The sequence below is a fragment of the Oenanthe melanoleuca genome, chromosome 8 (assembly GCF_029582105.1).
Source record: "Oenanthe melanoleuca isolate GR-GAL-2019-014 chromosome 8, OMel1.0, whole genome shotgun sequence".
Lineage (NCBI taxonomy): Eukaryota > Metazoa > Chordata > Aves > Passeriformes > Muscicapidae > Oenanthe > Oenanthe melanoleuca.
Window position 1 is genome coordinate 10873113 of NC_079342.1, and position 16924 is coordinate 10890036.

General features: G+C 37.2%; 1 protein-coding gene across 4 annotated transcripts in view; it reads right to left on the reverse strand.

Moving 5' to 3' along the window:
* The window catches only part of FNBP1L (formin binding protein 1 like), a 58286-nt gene that overhangs the window by 11610 nt on the left and 29752 nt on the right, over positions 1-16924 (reverse strand). For all 4 annotated transcript variants that reach the window (XM_056497918.1, XM_056497916.1, XM_056497915.1 and 1 more), the window contains exons 2-9: positions 16446-16561; positions 9853-9906; positions 8232-8379; positions 7819-7881; positions 6642-6746; positions 5316-5444; positions 3140-3286; positions 2214-2417 (exon numbers count right to left, since the gene is read on the reverse strand). In XM_056497918.1, coding sequence (XP_056353893.1) covers positions 2214-2417; positions 3140-3286; positions 5316-5444; positions 6642-6746; positions 7819-7881; positions 8232-8297 — 714 coding nt within the window. In that variant the 5' untranslated portion in view covers positions 8298-8379; positions 9853-9906; positions 16446-16561. The remainder of the gene's footprint in view (positions 1-2213; positions 2418-3139; positions 3287-5315; positions 5445-6641; positions 6747-7818; positions 7882-8231; positions 8380-9852; positions 9907-16445; positions 16562-16924) is intronic.

Below are 16924 nucleotides of genomic sequence, written 5' to 3' on the forward strand. Positions count from 1 at the left end.
AAACAGGTTGTAACGTTCCAGACACATTTATACTATAACTGTATTGGGTTTAAAAGGTTTCTGTCATGAATTAATCTTCAGAGTTACAGGCTGCTGCAGAGAAGGAAGGAAGCTTTAGATCAACACTGCCACAAGATCCTAACAAGATCCCAAAGCTCCCTGTCTCTTTTCATAAAACACAGCTCTGCTATTGCCAATTTAGTTATAATCACCCTGGAAGCTCAAGCATTCCTGCTCACTACTTCCTCCCACAACTGAGGTACCCTTCCAGGTTAGCCAAACCAGAAATATTTGGAACATCTATGGAGAATGACTAAAACAAAAGGTACTCTTGAATTCTGTAGTCAAGCTGGACTGACACAATGGCTGCATGGTATTCTTAATACCATCCCAACAACCTCTTCTCTCATTTTTTTCTCTCATACCTCTGCTATTCTTTCCCAGTTCAATTTTCCTGTACTATTTCCACTACTGCACAACTCATTCCCTTTACGAAAGGCTTTTATGTCTTTGACAACATTAAAAATAGGTAAAGGAATGTCTGAAAGTCAAGACATGCCATAGTCTCAGCTAAATGAGGGTTCAAAGGCCTCCATGAATACCCCAGCTGTAGTAAATCAGCTGATTTTATAATATATAATTTAAGAATAAAAATTTTAAAACCTATGAATAGTATCTGGAAATAAATATGTATCTTCCAGTATTTTGCTTCTAGCTGCTGTTTTATAGAGTGCTCCTTCATCCTCCCCAACAACAGGTAAAAAACAGGGACAAAATCTTTCATTTCATGCAGGTCCTTAGGGAAGAGATGCATGTAGTATGTACACACTATGTCACACCTGTAACTCCACAGAGGAAACAGCAAGGATGACTCCCTGAATGCTACACACAGTGAGTGAATTGGGCAGGAGAGAGTATGGCAAGTCTTATCAGCTTATTTTTCAGATGTCATCACACTAAGGGATTTCTTACAGCTACAGTAAATTCCAAGGTCCAGACTGAAACCAGTACATTTACACACTCTCCAAACTCTCAGAAAGATGTCTTGTGGTCAAACTGGCAACTGTGATCTAATTTCAGAACAGGCTGAATCTCACCCACCTCTGCAGACAAATGCAATATATATGCCCATGTATTAATGCATGTAAACTGCTAGAAATCATTGATTATATTGCATGAAAAGTAAACAATCAGTTTTAACACACAGCTGGAGTTACATAATATACTGAGGATGGAATAAAGAATCAGCTGTATCCCTCCTTTCTGTAAATACCTACTTTCTCAGAATACTATCAAGTGGAATATAAGTTGTACCATTAAGAAGATCTAAGAATAGTTTCCTGTAATAAATGACAGAAACTGGCTTGGAGCATTAAAATAACCTCATAGAAATTTGTGGGAATCATTAAAATGGCTCACTGATATGCACTAATATTAAATAAAGCATAAAATTTAAATATGTATATGCTCCATTCATTAATATAGCTAATGCATATATTGACAATCTTTTGTTGATCCATGAAGGCATCTCGCACAGAAAGTGTTAACTGTAACTCATAAGAAAACAAAGTAGGAATTTCAACACTTTCAATTTTTTCTTGAGCATAGGAATATTTTTTACTTATTTCATACTAATATTTCTTCTAAAATATTTACCTTTATGGAGCTTCCACAGTATGTTTTACCAGTGACATATTATAAACTTTAATGCTTTCAGAGAAACCTCAGGAGTTTTCAAAACTTGCAGCAGGTGTAATAAAAAATCTATACAACACTTCTATATATAAATGTGACATTTAGAAGGGGTTTGCTTTTTGTGCCATGTCAGGTCTGAAGTCTGCCCAATTCCAAAGCACACTCTCCCCTTCCCTTATTTTTACATTCACAATTAACACCTTTCCTGCAACTACAGAAAGTCTTTACAGAATCTCAGAAACATTACAGTAATGGGAAGCTACTTTTATCAAATAACTATTAAAAATGCTGCCAGACACAAATTACTAAAAGGAAAACTGAAAAACTGCCCCAGTGACAGCCTGATTTTTAACACTGTCAGTATTCAAACCTACCCAAACCTTCTGATCTCCTTACACATACTTTAAAAGATATTGGAAGGAAAGGGGCGGATTTTTTTAAAATAGAGAATTGCTGCTTCCATGCACTCTAAATGTTCAAATTTTAATTTTCCAAATAGTAATTTCTTTAACTGTTACCTTTGGTTTCTTTCCAAATAGCCACAGCTTTCCTTTAGCCTTGCCGACTGTAGTTTTCGTATCAATTCTCATTCCCTCTTGCTTTGGTGTACTGATGGTTCCATCAGAGATAGTTCTGTAAATATTCTGACTGTAGTCTTCAAATGGAAAATCTCCAGGAGGTTCAAAACCAGATTTGAAGCAGTCTATCACTAGTTGAGAGTCCTAAACATAGGACATTAAGGAGTTTAAAAAGCAAGCCCATCAAGAATCAGAGAGAAAAAGAGAGACAAATTTTTCACTTAATTGCAGAGATGCACAGAAAGTACGAGTGAGCCCAAAACACACACTTTTGGACAGAGCAAGTTAACAACTTTCTTTTATGTCAGCAGTGCTCTTGAGTGTACAGCAAAGCATACTCTGCTATTCAGAATATTCCAGCGAACACTTCCCAAGGGTTACCACAAATTTAAAACAGAGCCAAATTACTTTCTACCTTTAAATTTTTCAACATTGGCACTGAAATGAGGACAGAACGAAGAAACTAGATGCAGTAAGATAAAATAGGGCAGAACCTGCTGCAATCAAAGAGGACACAGGATAACACTTTGTTAACTGAACACCCTTTATAGGTTTTAATGTCACATACAGGAGAAAATACTGACCATGGTATTCCAGGATACTTCAGAATAGCTAAAATAATGTGTCCAAAGTCACACCCCATGAGAACATGCCAAAAGATATTTGATTACATCAAATCAATAAAGCAGGAAGAGAGCAGACAACAAAAGCAGAAGTGGTCCCTTCTGCTGAAATCCAAGTCACAACTCTTTGGATATCTGACAACAGAAAGATAACTGTACAGGGTAAGTCAGTCTTTCCCCTCTCATCTTTTGTACCAGTTAAATTGCTCACACACTTTTAAAAAGCTACTCAGTTTTACTTACTCTATGTTCATCAACTGATTTTGCTGCAAGGATCATCCCTTCTAAGCATTTTGAGATAATTGGAATAACCTTGCGCTCAGAGTCAGCAAAGCCTTTGTAACATTCACTAAGTTTGATAGTCCTTCTTTCATCCATTTCTTGAAGTTGCTGAAAGTGCAAAGAAAGATAAAATCAAGCTTTCATTTGCTGATTTTTTCCTCCTCAGTCCTGACATATGCAGTTACTGTGGTCACCACAGTGTAGGACAGAATTTCTACACTCTTCCCAGTATTTTTATTTGCTTAAAAAAACAGAACTTAAAAGTCCTTTCAGATACAGACTTTGGATGCCCAGTACAATAGTTATGAAGACTTTATGCTCTTTGATTTCTAAAAATCATGTAGAGGAGGACGGGACTTTCTTTTTATTTCGTAAAGCACATGTACAATGTTTACAGGCAACTGTATGAAATATTTGTTTCATGCAAAAATGAAAATCACAGTGAAAATATTTTACTGATTTCTACATCTCCTCACTCTCTTTCTACTTCCAAGTAATTCCTCTCTGGTGATAAATATCTCCATCTTGCTTTTATTATTATACCTTCCAAGCAATATTAATATTATAAAATAAAGGAAAAATCAGAAAAATTTAAATTATCTGCAGTTTAGACACTGATTTGAAATACAAACCATTTCCTTTAGCAGTGTGCAAGAAAATAAAGAGAAGAATACCATTACGTAAGATTTGCAATGAAAGTTTACTGGAACAGAACAAAAAAGAAAAAATTAAAGAGAAATATTATTAAGATAATAGCCCTGGCCTTTTCACCTGAATGTGGAAAACACCCCAAACAAAGCCAAAATTCAGTAAAACATGTACAAATAGGTTGTGAAAAACTGGATAGGCAGTTGGATCTTTCCTGTATCTACACTGAGACAGATATCTCAAACAATATTCAATTTCATCAAAACAACCACCTAGACATGCTAAACCCCTCTCCAAGGTTTCCCCATAGAATGCCACCAAATACTTGCAACGAAGTAATAAAAGTGCAGTCCCAAGAGAAAGCAGGACTAGGCCTTTCTGCTCTTACTGTAGAGTTCAAAATATGTGAGTAATATCTTACAATGATAATAGATTTTAACCCTGGAGAAATAAAGGCAGTAAAGCAAAAGTCTGGTGCAAGCTACAGAGATGATCAACCTATTTCTCCTGGGAGCTGACTGCAGCTCTTGGATCAGTGTGTGAAATCAGACCTACTGTAGTGCTGCTTAACAGTTAAAATATTAGAAAATTCTTTAATAAGCCAAGGCAATTTTCTCCTGTGAAACCTAGACCTTCTAGTAAGGATTTTTTTAAAAAAATATGAACTGACTTGTGCTTCTGGAAAATATCAAGCATATTTAAGTTAAATATCTTCAAATAAACCCAGTGCTTTGCCTTCCATTTCCTCACTCCCTGTCTTAGGATCAGTTCCCACCCATATTTCCCAAATGGCTGAAGGTACATGCCAACACATTTTTGAACTCTCCTCACCTGACACCCCAAACTACTCTGAACTGGTTTTCCAGTTTTGCAAAGTCCATGTTTTTGAAAGAACGTTAAAAAAAAAAATCTTAATAGTTACATAAAGCATCTCAAGAAATCCCCACTTTAGATGCAAAGTATTGATCTTTAACTATTTAAATTGGTTTAGAGAGATCTGTGGATTGCTGGTAACACTGATGGAGCAAGGACTAACTGGGGGTTGGGGAGGGTGCAGGAATTCTGCTCCCAGTGCAACTGTTTTTCACTATGCATGAGACCCATTAAAGCACAGTCACTGTCAGCTATAAGCTTTCCTTCACCTCACCAGAGGCAGAGCATTCACACTCACATAGGGACCCTGAGAACTACTGATCAACCCTTATTAAAATGATTGTTTTAAATGCCTCCAATATTTATTTTGCCAGACTCTTTCAGAAATATTTAAAGAGTGTCTATAAAACATAAAATCTTACAGAAATGCAACCAAGTATTTTCATTAGAAAGCATTAGTATGGTAAGCAGACTCATGAAATAACACCAGTTGCCTCAAGATTATGATAATTTCTTGATAAAATGATCCACTAAGATCTAAAAAAATAGAGTTTTAAATTTTAAAATCTACTTCTTTAGAAAAGGATCAGACATACTTTATCTGTTAATTTTTTACCTTGTAAATCTGAGGAATGACAATGTAGTAGTGTTTGTGCTGTTCCCCATTAAAATTCTGAAGTTGTGCAGCATATTCATTTTTGTTTTCATCAGCCATATGCGTGCGCAGGTTTAACTGTTGCTTAGCCTAGCAGGAAAGTGTTATCAGATTAAACATGTCTTGTACTTTTCAATGACACACAGCATTATTTTATCAACTGTGCAAAGAACCCTAGTCACAAGTCATAAAAACCAATCAAACATCCTTAGAAATTAAATATAAAGAATGTGAGACTTCACATCTACTGACACTCCAAAACCTCATTTGTTATATACACAGAAAGAAAGGATCACTGTAGCTCCCTTAGCCAGACTGCTTAAATGCATATATATGGAGCCCCCAGAGTGACTGAACACAAACCACAAGGCACCGAACAGCAGACAGCTGCCAGTTCAATGAAGACAGTGAGCACAGTCGTCCAGAGGGACTCTCCTGAACTTTAACAAGGCCAAGTGTGAGGTCCTGCATGTGAGCTGGGCTGATCCCAAGTACTAACACAGGCTGGGAGAGAATGGGTTGAGAGGAGCCCTGAGGAGAAGGACCTGGGGGTCCTTGCAATGTGCACTCACAGCCCAGCAAGTCAACCCCATCCTGGGCTCCACCAAAAGCAGTGTGGCCAGCAGGTCAAGGGAGCTGCCTTTGCCCCTCTGCTCAGCCCTCCTGAGACACCACCTGGAGTGCCCTCAGCCCAGGAAGGAAATGGATCTGCTGGGAAGAGTCCAAAGGAGGACAAAAAGATCATCAGAGGACTGGAGCATCACTTCTATGAAGACAGGCTGAGAGACTTGGAGATTTTTCAGCCTGGAGAAACAAAGATTTTGGGGGCACCTTAGAGGGACTTTTCACAACGGCAGGTAGTGATAAGGCAAGGGGCAATGACTTTAAACTCATTGAGGGCAGGTTTAGATTAGAAATTACGAAAAATTCTTCACTATGAGGATGGTGAGGCACTGGAATAGGCTGCCAGAGCAGCTGTGAAAGCCCCATCTCTGATGTTCAAGGCCAGGTTGGATGGGGCTATGAGCAACCTGGTCTAGTGGAAGCTGTCCCTGCCCATGGCAGGGGAGTGTTCAAGGTCTCTTCCAACCCAAACCATTCTGATTCTGAAGCACATTCCTTTCCTGTGTTGTCTTACATGCCATTGGAACTTTCATTTTTTACCTAACAAGTAAGCATATTTTATACACAACTTTGTACATTCAATGAATATTGTTTCAGTACTGATGATTAACATGTAAATGAAATAGCATTGATAATAAAATAAAGAAAAGCCACTGCCCTTACCTTCTCAACATCAGCCTTTGTCGCATTAGTATCATTGTCCAGTCGTTCATAGCTTTGCTGGGCCTTTTCTGCCTCTCTGCATTCTCTCTCAAATTTCTTTTTGCTCTACAAAAGGCACAAACTTACTGCTTCAACAGCCACTATTCCCATTTGGATTCACACATTAATTCTGAATTCAAAATATCAAAGCCTCCATTTAAGTGTCTTAAATCCACTAAGTCCCTTTAAAGGAGCGCATTGTTAGCACAACAACTAGGTCAACTAAATTATTTTGAAGGCAGTCTGAAGGATGTACCCACACACAACCATCATCAGTATTCATGTCAAGTGGCACAGCTGTAGGTAGCACAGACAACACTATTCAATATACTTGATGTTCCATATATGCAGCTGTTGTCAAGACAACTGCTGTAGGAAAAATTATTGCAGAAGTTCACATCTCTAGAGAGAAACTGCAACTGAGACTGAGCTCCTGCTTCACAGCGAAGTCAGGCAACTGAGGTCAGTGTGTCCCTTTAAGGCCTCTAAATGCATTTAAAAGACTGACTTTGCACTCAGGTAAATACAAGGCATGGTAGTGTTTGAGCTGAACTGTGGGTACTATCTTGGTGAAGAATAATAACATCTAAAACTACCACATCTGCTTCTATTCTGATCCTCTGATGATGAACTAAACTCTTTGACATGACAGTGAAGCAAGAAAAAGCATTTGTTTCAAGAAAAAAGAAGCATATAGTCTGTCCTAGAGACATTCCTGCATTTCTCTGTTAAACAGTAGTTCTACCTCCTGAAAGTACAATAGTCTATATGGTATTCTTGAATATGCATTGGAACAAGCCCTCAAGATCAAGTCAAATTCAGTGACTTAAGATTTCACCTTCATATAAATAAACTGTCATTTTTAGTTGTCTAAGGAGAAGCAACCAAAGTCTGTGCCCATTCCATTATGCTGGATAAAAGCCAAGGCTTCTCTCAAACATAAACACAGAAGCTGTTTACAGAGATTTTTTTAACCAAGGAACTATAAATACATTAAACTGTATTATATTACTAAGTTAGTACTTGGACATTCAGTAATATAACTAATAATAATTAAATCTAAGCAAGACAAATGAAAACAATTCAGTCTTACATCTTATTTAAGTGCAACAGGAATAAAATCCGAACACAAACTTACGTTATCCATCTGTTTCCAGCACATGTCCAGATACTGCTGAGCCTTTCGCCCTTCCTGAAGATGCTAAAAGCACCACAAATAAATTAAATTTGCCTATATTTTTAGTATGATTACCATTAATTAGTCCCTGCTCTAGTTGACAGCCTATGATGTGCAGTATATTCCACAAGCTACCTGCACTCTTCGGAACACATTACTTAACATGCAAGAATAGTACCACAGATACTGTGGTACACTGGCAAAAAAAGGTTACTAATAAGGACTGTCTTCCCAAGATTACAGAAAAATCTTAAATGTGTTTTATAAATGTATTACAAAACATATTGCCATGTTAATCGAGTAAATAAGTACATCAGTTCACTAAAAGACATATCTTGATATCCTATCTTCAAATTTGAAAACACAGAAATTACCATTTTTCTCTCAGTTTTTAGATCGTGAGAGTATCTCATCAATTCTCCATAGACTCTGTGTCCCATTTCTTCGGCAACTACTTCTCGCTGTCCTGCATAGTCGTTCAACTCATTGAGGATGTTAAAAAAGGCAATACACGAAGTAAACCTGACAGAAAGCACACACACACAAACATACACAAAAAGTTAAGTAACTTTTTAAAATGCACTTATTTCAGTATAGTCTGTGCTCCTGATTAAATAAAAAAATCATAGACATTTTACAACAAACCTTATCTTAATGCTAACTGGGTTAGAGTAGAAACACAAGTTGGGAAAGAAAGCCTGCGTTAAGCCTAGCATGTGCTATATGTTGTAATGTCTCTTCAAACACATTTTATGAGAACATGGGGTTTGTGGATGGAAAAGAAAGAAGAAGAATACTACCTGGCAAGCCCTGTAGTATAGTGGTATCTCCTAAGCTGCCCAGGGAGAGCCTGAGCTTGGGAACGGATACATACGTCCCTAGGCTCGGAGGCTGAGCTTGCTGCAGAGATGATGTGCTTGGTAGTCTTGAGGGTGGAACATGCCAATCATAGCACTCCTATGCAGCACGGTGGATTCTACACAACAAGTTTGCTATCAGCTCTGGAGACAGCTGCCTGTTTGCCTGCCCACCTCTTGGCTGGAAGTAAGGTGCCACTATGGCTGGCACTAAAAAGGGGGGAAGAGGAGGGGCAAAGGGTAGAAAGTGTGTGTGGAAGGGAAGAAAGGGAAAAAAAAACAGGCACCACATTAAAATATACATCTTTCTCTCTTTTAACTGTGGAATACTGCCATCTCTTGGCTTTTGGGAATTTCAAATGCCACTCTAGCACTGGAAAGCCTATTCCCTCAGGTCCAGGATCTTCACATTGGTAAAAGAACTAGAGAAAATCCTACTGTGAATTCTCAGGCACTTTGCACAGCATGTGCTCTGGCTGCAACCTGAAACTTGACCGTTTTTTTTTACTTCCTAAGACTTACCCCTAAGGAAAAAAAGTATTGTGCTTTTTCAAATAAATTTTAAAAATGGCTATGGAATGAGCAGCAAAACAAGCACATTTCTGATAAAGTTGCTTATCACAAACTGTTCCTCCACCATTAGACATCCACTTATTTTGTCTCTGGAGCCAAAGAAAGTCAGCACTTTAGAGCTCTTGCCCATAAAATGACAACTTGTGTACACTCAGGTCTCAGTAAAGAGATGCACAGCTGCATTTGTATTGCCATAAAAATGAACTGAAAATCTCTATTACTAACCAAAAAACCAAAACCTAAGGATACACACTTGCTTTTCTTTAAAAAACACTACTAGACTCTACATAGCAAACTGAACTTCTGCTTTCAAATTTTCAGTTACCTAAAGATTAATTTGGAAGGGAGCAAGTACAACTGCCATGTTTACTACATTAAAATACCAACAGGAGAAAACAAAGGTTTCATGCTTAAGAATTACAGCAGAAATGTAAGAAGCCAAGCACAATTCTCTTTTTGTCATCACCAATTAAATACTTTATCTTTAAAAATAAATAAATAAAAGGATAGCATATACTGTTAGTTCTCACTTTTTACACACAGAACTTGAAATGGACATTTTTACCTGGGTTCCTCATCTTTTGGTGAGCGTTTAGGACAGTACTTCTTAACCAGATTTCTATCAAAGAAGAACAAAAAAAGATCCTGTTTTATAATCTCTTTTGAGAAGACACAGGAAACTGCAAGAACTAATTATTTCTGTTTAATGTTCTACAAACAAATCTATTCCCTCGGTCAACTTATAAGGGTCCTTTAGATAACACAAGGCTAAAATCTGTGGTATTATCAAAGTTTTACACCACTTTGACCTAGAACAATTTGCAAATATTTTACAACTTCTACTGCAGTGACTAGACATGAAATGAAGAGTTTATTTAACATCCCTTCCCACATGCAGAAGGCAGCAGCAGACAAATACAAGGCCAGTGTGTGACCACTGTGTAAAACAGACAGTGCACACTGTGCACTGTGCCATGAGCACAGAACTCCATGCCTGAAGTAAGCTTTGAGCATAGATTCATATCAAAATTCACAGTATTTCCAAATATTCAATAAGGACATGTCCAGAACAGGAGAGGCAACATGTCTTTTCAGAAAAAAGATTTTCCAGTTTGTTCTACCATCAGCATTGCAAATATCTGGATTTTAGAAACCAAGCAAACCTCTAAAAGACAATCCACAGGACCTGAACTTAACACAGTATCACAGTCCAATTTTTGAGAACATTAATATGAAACAATCTACTTATCATAGAATGCAGGTTAAAAAGAAATGGAGGAGTTAAGAGAAGATTCTAGGAGAAGAAATCTGGCATGCATGTTGTGCATCTCTCTGTAACTTCAGTTGGTACAATTATGAACTAGCTTACCAATAAAACAAGGGTGCTAATTCTGCTTTCATCTAAAATAACCTTGTACAATTTCTCAAATCCATTTATCTGGAAGTCATCTCTATGGTACAAAAGCCCACATAGTGAGATCATGTCCAGACACAAAATACACACCAGAATATGAGCAGGGAGTTGGTGTGGAAATAGTAAGCTTGATATTTTGCCTGTTTCTATACCCTCTGAGGCTACAACCAAAAAAACCCAACTATGGTAAGAAAGTCAGGTCCTTTTCATATCAATATGTACTAAGAAACAGAGTAAATACTGACTTTTTAAAAATTACCTACCTATTTTATAGTAACCTCCTTACTGAAGTTCAAGTAAGGATCTCTTCTTGCTCTCTCCATAACCCACTACCTGCTGTAACATTCTACTTGGTGGGGATTAAATGCAGACATTTTGATAGGAAAATGCATAAACATGATAGAAAAAACCAGTAATATTTACTAAGAAACTTTCCTGTGCTACATTTTCCCTTACATTTCTGCTTTGTTCCTCAGTGCTTATCAATGAATAGGAAATTCCTAAAATTCATCTTATTTTTATTCAGAAGGTGAAATGCATAACACACATACAATGCTGTAGCTAAGCAACCACGCCTGAGCCTTTTCAAGGGAAGATTTTCAGAGCTGTTAAAAATGAGAAAAATTACTTACTAAAGCCATGCAGTTTCAAATGGCAGGAGAGTAGGGGCATAAATATAGATTATTTACATACTGATTTCTGTTCTGGTTTCATTCTTTAATGCAATTGTTTACTATTTCTAGAAAGACAAAAATACAATATAATCCCTTCTCCTAAAAACAGCCAGTTTCATTAGTGAATCCCATCTACCTTTGGATCAAAGGAACACACAGGTTTGAGACACTGTGATCAGGATTTAACAGCACAAGGTACAGTAATCAAAGGCAATAAATATGAAATGACAAGCAAATGCAAATTTTAAAGATCAAAGAAAACGGCAGTATTCATGTGAACAATTACACATAGGTGGCTTTTTCAGTAAGTGAATACCAACACCTAATTAAAAACAGAGATATTAAATTTATATCTCTGAAAAAGCACAAGTTGACAAGCAGCCAGTATGAGCATGGATTTGAAGAGTGGAGCATTCTTTCAAAGAGGAGCTAGCTGACACTTCGAAGGGGGCATAACATTCTCTGCCATTTCAACCTAAATCCATGCCTATTCTCTGAATTCAGATATGGATCTGGACTAGTTTATAAGAAAACTGTACAAGCAATTGCTGATCATCAGAACAGAAACAAATCTACAAGATTAATATCTTTGCTTCTTAAGTAAAGTGCAGCTGATGACCCTTTAATCCTCTTTGGAGATAAAATTTTGATAGCTTTTATCACACTGTCTTACAGCCAGCCATTTGGAAGCAGATTTTATACAGGATTCACCACATCCAATTGTGCTGATCCTGTAATTTTATTAACTCACTTCCTGGTATAAATTGGTTTCAGGTCAACACCAGTGAGACAGGAACCTGATTTTTAAAAGAAGTACCACCTCAGTCACCTAGGCAGAAGTTTCAAATAGGACTTCGCTGATAAAAATTACTTATAGTCAGGTACATAGAACGTCTACACAAAATTTAACAGATGTGTAAAACATTGTGTTTATCAACCCAAAACTAAATTTTCCTCAGTCAACTAATACGGCACAAAGAGAAGCAACAGTATCAACATGGTACAATTTCAATTAAAGTAGCAGGTACTGTGTTATCTGCTGATACTAAATCACTATAGCATCTGTATCATATTACAAATGGGCCTCGTCACAAACTTTTTAGCTCTAGTAAGTCACTAAAATGGCAGTAAGTACTTAAAAGCATTTCCTATTTCTATGTAAAGTAATAGTTTCAATACAGTTCCAATGTCTTCAGTGACTGCACACCAGTATTATGGACTGGGCAAAAACAACAATGATTAACTGTGTTCAGTAACACCTCATCAGAAACACTGGAGCAATTAATCTTAAAAAATTGTAACCTGGACATCGAGTTTAAAAAGCTGAATATCCTTGGAACCATTAGGAAATTACATGTTTAAGCCCATGGCTACAGGACTGTAAAAAAAAAAAAAAAAAAAACAAAACCATAACCATATTTGAACAGTAATGAGCAGTGTAAAATCTTAGTTCCAATCAAAGGAAGAGAGGTTTGAGAAATGATCACGTGGTGATAATCTGTGTTCCCAGCTTTGCATTTGAGCTTATACATTTCCAAAAAATATTTCCAAGATTATGCACATAAAACTGTGGAAACTGTCTCAGTTTGACTGGACATATGCTTGTATTAATATATCACTTAAACACAACAGTATGCAGAAGGAACACAAAAAACAGATTTGACCCGAGCAACTAGGTATCTTCAGAGATCACAATGCACAATTTTAATGGGCAACAAACAGCTCAAGAACAATCATAGCTATTTGCTTTAAACCAACAATAGAGAAGCTAACCATATTCAGAAATTTTATTCCATGGCAGTTTAATCTCCAGCTGCAGGTATAACCTGTATTACTGCCTAAAGTCACAGAAAGTAGAACTCCTCTGTCTGCTCGAGTGTCATAATGCTTGAGACATCATGAAAAGGGAGTGAACCTCCAGAATTATTTTATGTGTAATGACGTGGAACAAAACAGACTTTCACCTTACCCCTTTTAAGAAACAATGCTGATGAAAAACAGCATCTGAGAATTCAATTTAAAAATTCAGTCAAGAGCCCAGTAGTTTGGCACATAGTAAATCTAATTTTTTCCAATTAAAAAATAAATTAAACAGTTATATCATTAAAATGGAATGTGTTAATGTACAATGCACCCTGCAGTATCTTTGTCCTGATTCACATCCCTGTAACTCAGTAACAGCCTCTAATAACCTTTCCAAACCTTGGAGTAACACAATACATTAGCTGAGACCTACACCACACAAAACTTTAGATTTTCCTTTAAGTTAGCTCAAACAAAATCAAATTACACTTCCTTTTTTTGTTTCACAACACATTATGTTGGAGACAAAGACAAGACAAGCTGTCCAGGGTGTTTTTTTCCCCCACAGACAATTGAGGACTCTCCAATTTTTCCTGTAATTTTTTCAGTATTAAAGAATAGTAAGGAATGACTTGTAACCTAAAACCAGCATTTGGAAAAGTTATCGCTTCTGGAATTACTTGGCAACCATGAGCTGCAACACCTGCATACAGTAAGAATACAGTGAGTTTGCTCGAACAGTTCCTCATATGCTGTACATGCATCACTTGCCATCTCCTAGAAGATCTGGAAGGGCTGTTACACCTGGGAAAGGCTCATCACCAAGTTGTGACCAAATAAAGCAAAACAAAGTTTTCAAAATGCAAGGGTATACACAAAGTGAATGTGAATTTCTGCCAGAAGACAGACTCTAATTTGTGAAAACTGTTACACAAAGTTCACTCAAGTTTTCATCCTTAGGTTTAAGTCTGTAAGAATAAGATCCATCAACAATCTCAATAGGATGTTCATGGTTCACACTGAAACCAAGACAGGAAAAAAATACCACCACACATCACTAGCTTTATCTCCTGACTAAACTTGGCTCTCCTTGGTCTCCCACCCAATACTAAGACATACAGCTACCAAGAGGTGACCACTTGCTGTACTGTTTATACACTACTAACCAAGAGCATTATTAATCTCAGTTACAAAGCTCATTATGAAAACACTCTTTTTCAGATTGCTTTCCACTACAAAAGGAAGAAATGGTGATATACTAGGAATTTCCATTAGGGATATTAATATCTATCTCATGGGCCATATGCTGCCAATATTAAAATTCACCAGAACCACAGTCCATCCCACAAGATCTCTCTCAGAACTTCCCAGAAGCAAGATGCAGGATGGCTAACTCTTCTGAAGGTGACAATTTTGCTTGATCTCAAAAACCCCTGGGTCTCATAACTCTTTTACATAATTAAAAACACTGAATGTCCTCAGGAGGAATGATGGCTGGAATCAAGTTGTTATCACAAGACAGTTCACTAGTAACAATCAAGTCTCCTCCACAGAATATACACATGCAAGAATATCAAAGAGTAGCTTCATGAACTGGTCTACTGGCAGGAAATCAGTCACCCTGTGATGCGTGTGCTGTCCAGACCCTCGTGGGAAGCAGGCAGGAAGTGCATGCATGCACTGTATTATGTGTGTGCAGCAAGACCTGTGCTTCCCAGAACTGCCATACTTACTGCACAGGGACAGCCACTCCAGCCATGTGACAGCACGGGTACTCGACACAACTCTTTCATTTTTGAAAGACACTTTGAGAAAAATCAATAGTTTTACCCAGAGTAAATTTCCTATTTTTAGTTAAATCCTGAAGCAATTAATGTGGTGTCTCATCTTGTCAGCTGTGGAATGAACCTTTAAATAAAATTAAGCAAAATGGCATTTGTTAATACTAGGAATATTAATATATAGGATAATAATTAATTAATAATAAGGAAAATATCTTGATAGAGATCTATGGAAATAAAACACGTTTCTATTTTTTAACAGACAACTGAAAACAATTCAAAACAGGGCTGCAAACTGCTGTGCATGCTTCCAACTTTTCTTCACCTCCTCAAGTTCTTCTGTACCAGCTTTGGAAAAGTGGTATTTATTTTCTTCCTTCTAAGAAAAAAATTCCTTCAGTAAAACAACGGGTTATTGCTTTAGGTGAATATATCAAAGAATTGAAAAGGATCAAAAAGAAAGGCTAAAGAAATGAAAAATGAGACGAGCAGCCCAGATAGAGAACATCCATATCCTCAGCTGTGAGCCTCATTACTGTATTAACAAGGAAGGATTTCTCAGCTCTCTATCTAGTGACAATCTGGTTTGCAAATGATGAGATGATGGAAGAAACCACAGGAGAGAAGTTGCTATCAGTTTCAATCTGACAAGGGTAGGCAGCAGCTTCAGTTGAACCCCCAAACGAATTCAAGACAGTAAAAATGAGAGTGAAGGCAAAGATGGCAGTGAGGGCCAAGCAGTGTCTTACTTTAAATTTTGTTCTTCAAGCACTGAGCGCACTGTTGGTAAAAATCAACCTACTTCATGCTGAAGAAATAACTTTATTCTGAAGCAGCCATTTCATGGCTGCTACTCTCTTTGTATGATCCCTGAAGGGAAATTCCTATTGGACCTAAAAGATGTTTCACTTGGCAGCCACAGAACAGAGTTAAGACAAAGGGTGGCTGGGTTAGTCTCACCCAAAGGGACAAGACCTGCTATGGACAGGGTGTGCTTCAAGGACAGGAAGGTCTTGTTGTTTTCTCAAGTTCTACTCAACTATTTCAATCAGATTTCTTAACACAATGCAGTGCAGCTCTTGCCAGTTCAACATGAGAAATTAATTAGTAACAGAGGCACGCACACACACTCACTCAACTGTAGATATAGATAACACACTTTACAGCAAACATGCTGATAGTCAGTGCAAAAAATCACTATGGATTCCTAGTTTGGAATCTTTAATTTTAAGCCTTAAAGTTCAAAGACCTGAAGGGTGGGTGGGAGAGAAGAGTGGGAGAAAAGGCAAAAAACAAGAAAGCAAGTGCACACCCAAAGATAATTTTCTGTTTTGGACTGGTCTGTCGTGAAAACAACTAGTGATGTAATTCACTCTGTAAATGAAAAACAGTCATTAATCACGACATTCCATACTTGCTCACCAAGTGATACAGTGGTTTTAAGTAACTTTCAAGATCCTCTTGCAAATAAAAAAAAAAACCTTACCTCAGTTGTTTTGCATAGTTTTGCTCAATTTCTATCCTTTCTTTCACAAATTTGGCGTATTTCTCCAAGAAGTCAATGCCCCACTGTGTATGCTTGTCCAAGTTATCAAACTGATCCTTTAAAAACAAAAGGAAACAAAATTACCCAGAATTAGTTAAGAATCACAGCAGCACCAGATTTACACATCATTTATTTATAAGCTGTGCTCTAAGGGAATGCTTGCTACTTGGGTAGAAGTCATTCAAGTTATAGACCAGTCAAATGTGTATATAAATGTATCAGCCATATACCAGAACAGCAGGTTTCACATGCAAGATCAACCTTTTTTTGTAAAAAACAGCTCTAAATATTTATATGTTAAGCTGTAAAGCAGTCTTTCATCACTTTCACAATGCAAATCTGTCTTTCTTTCCTCCCAAAAGCCTTCATTTCAAAAGTGAATCTCTTCCACCAAGGTAACAGACAGAACCAAAGATAAG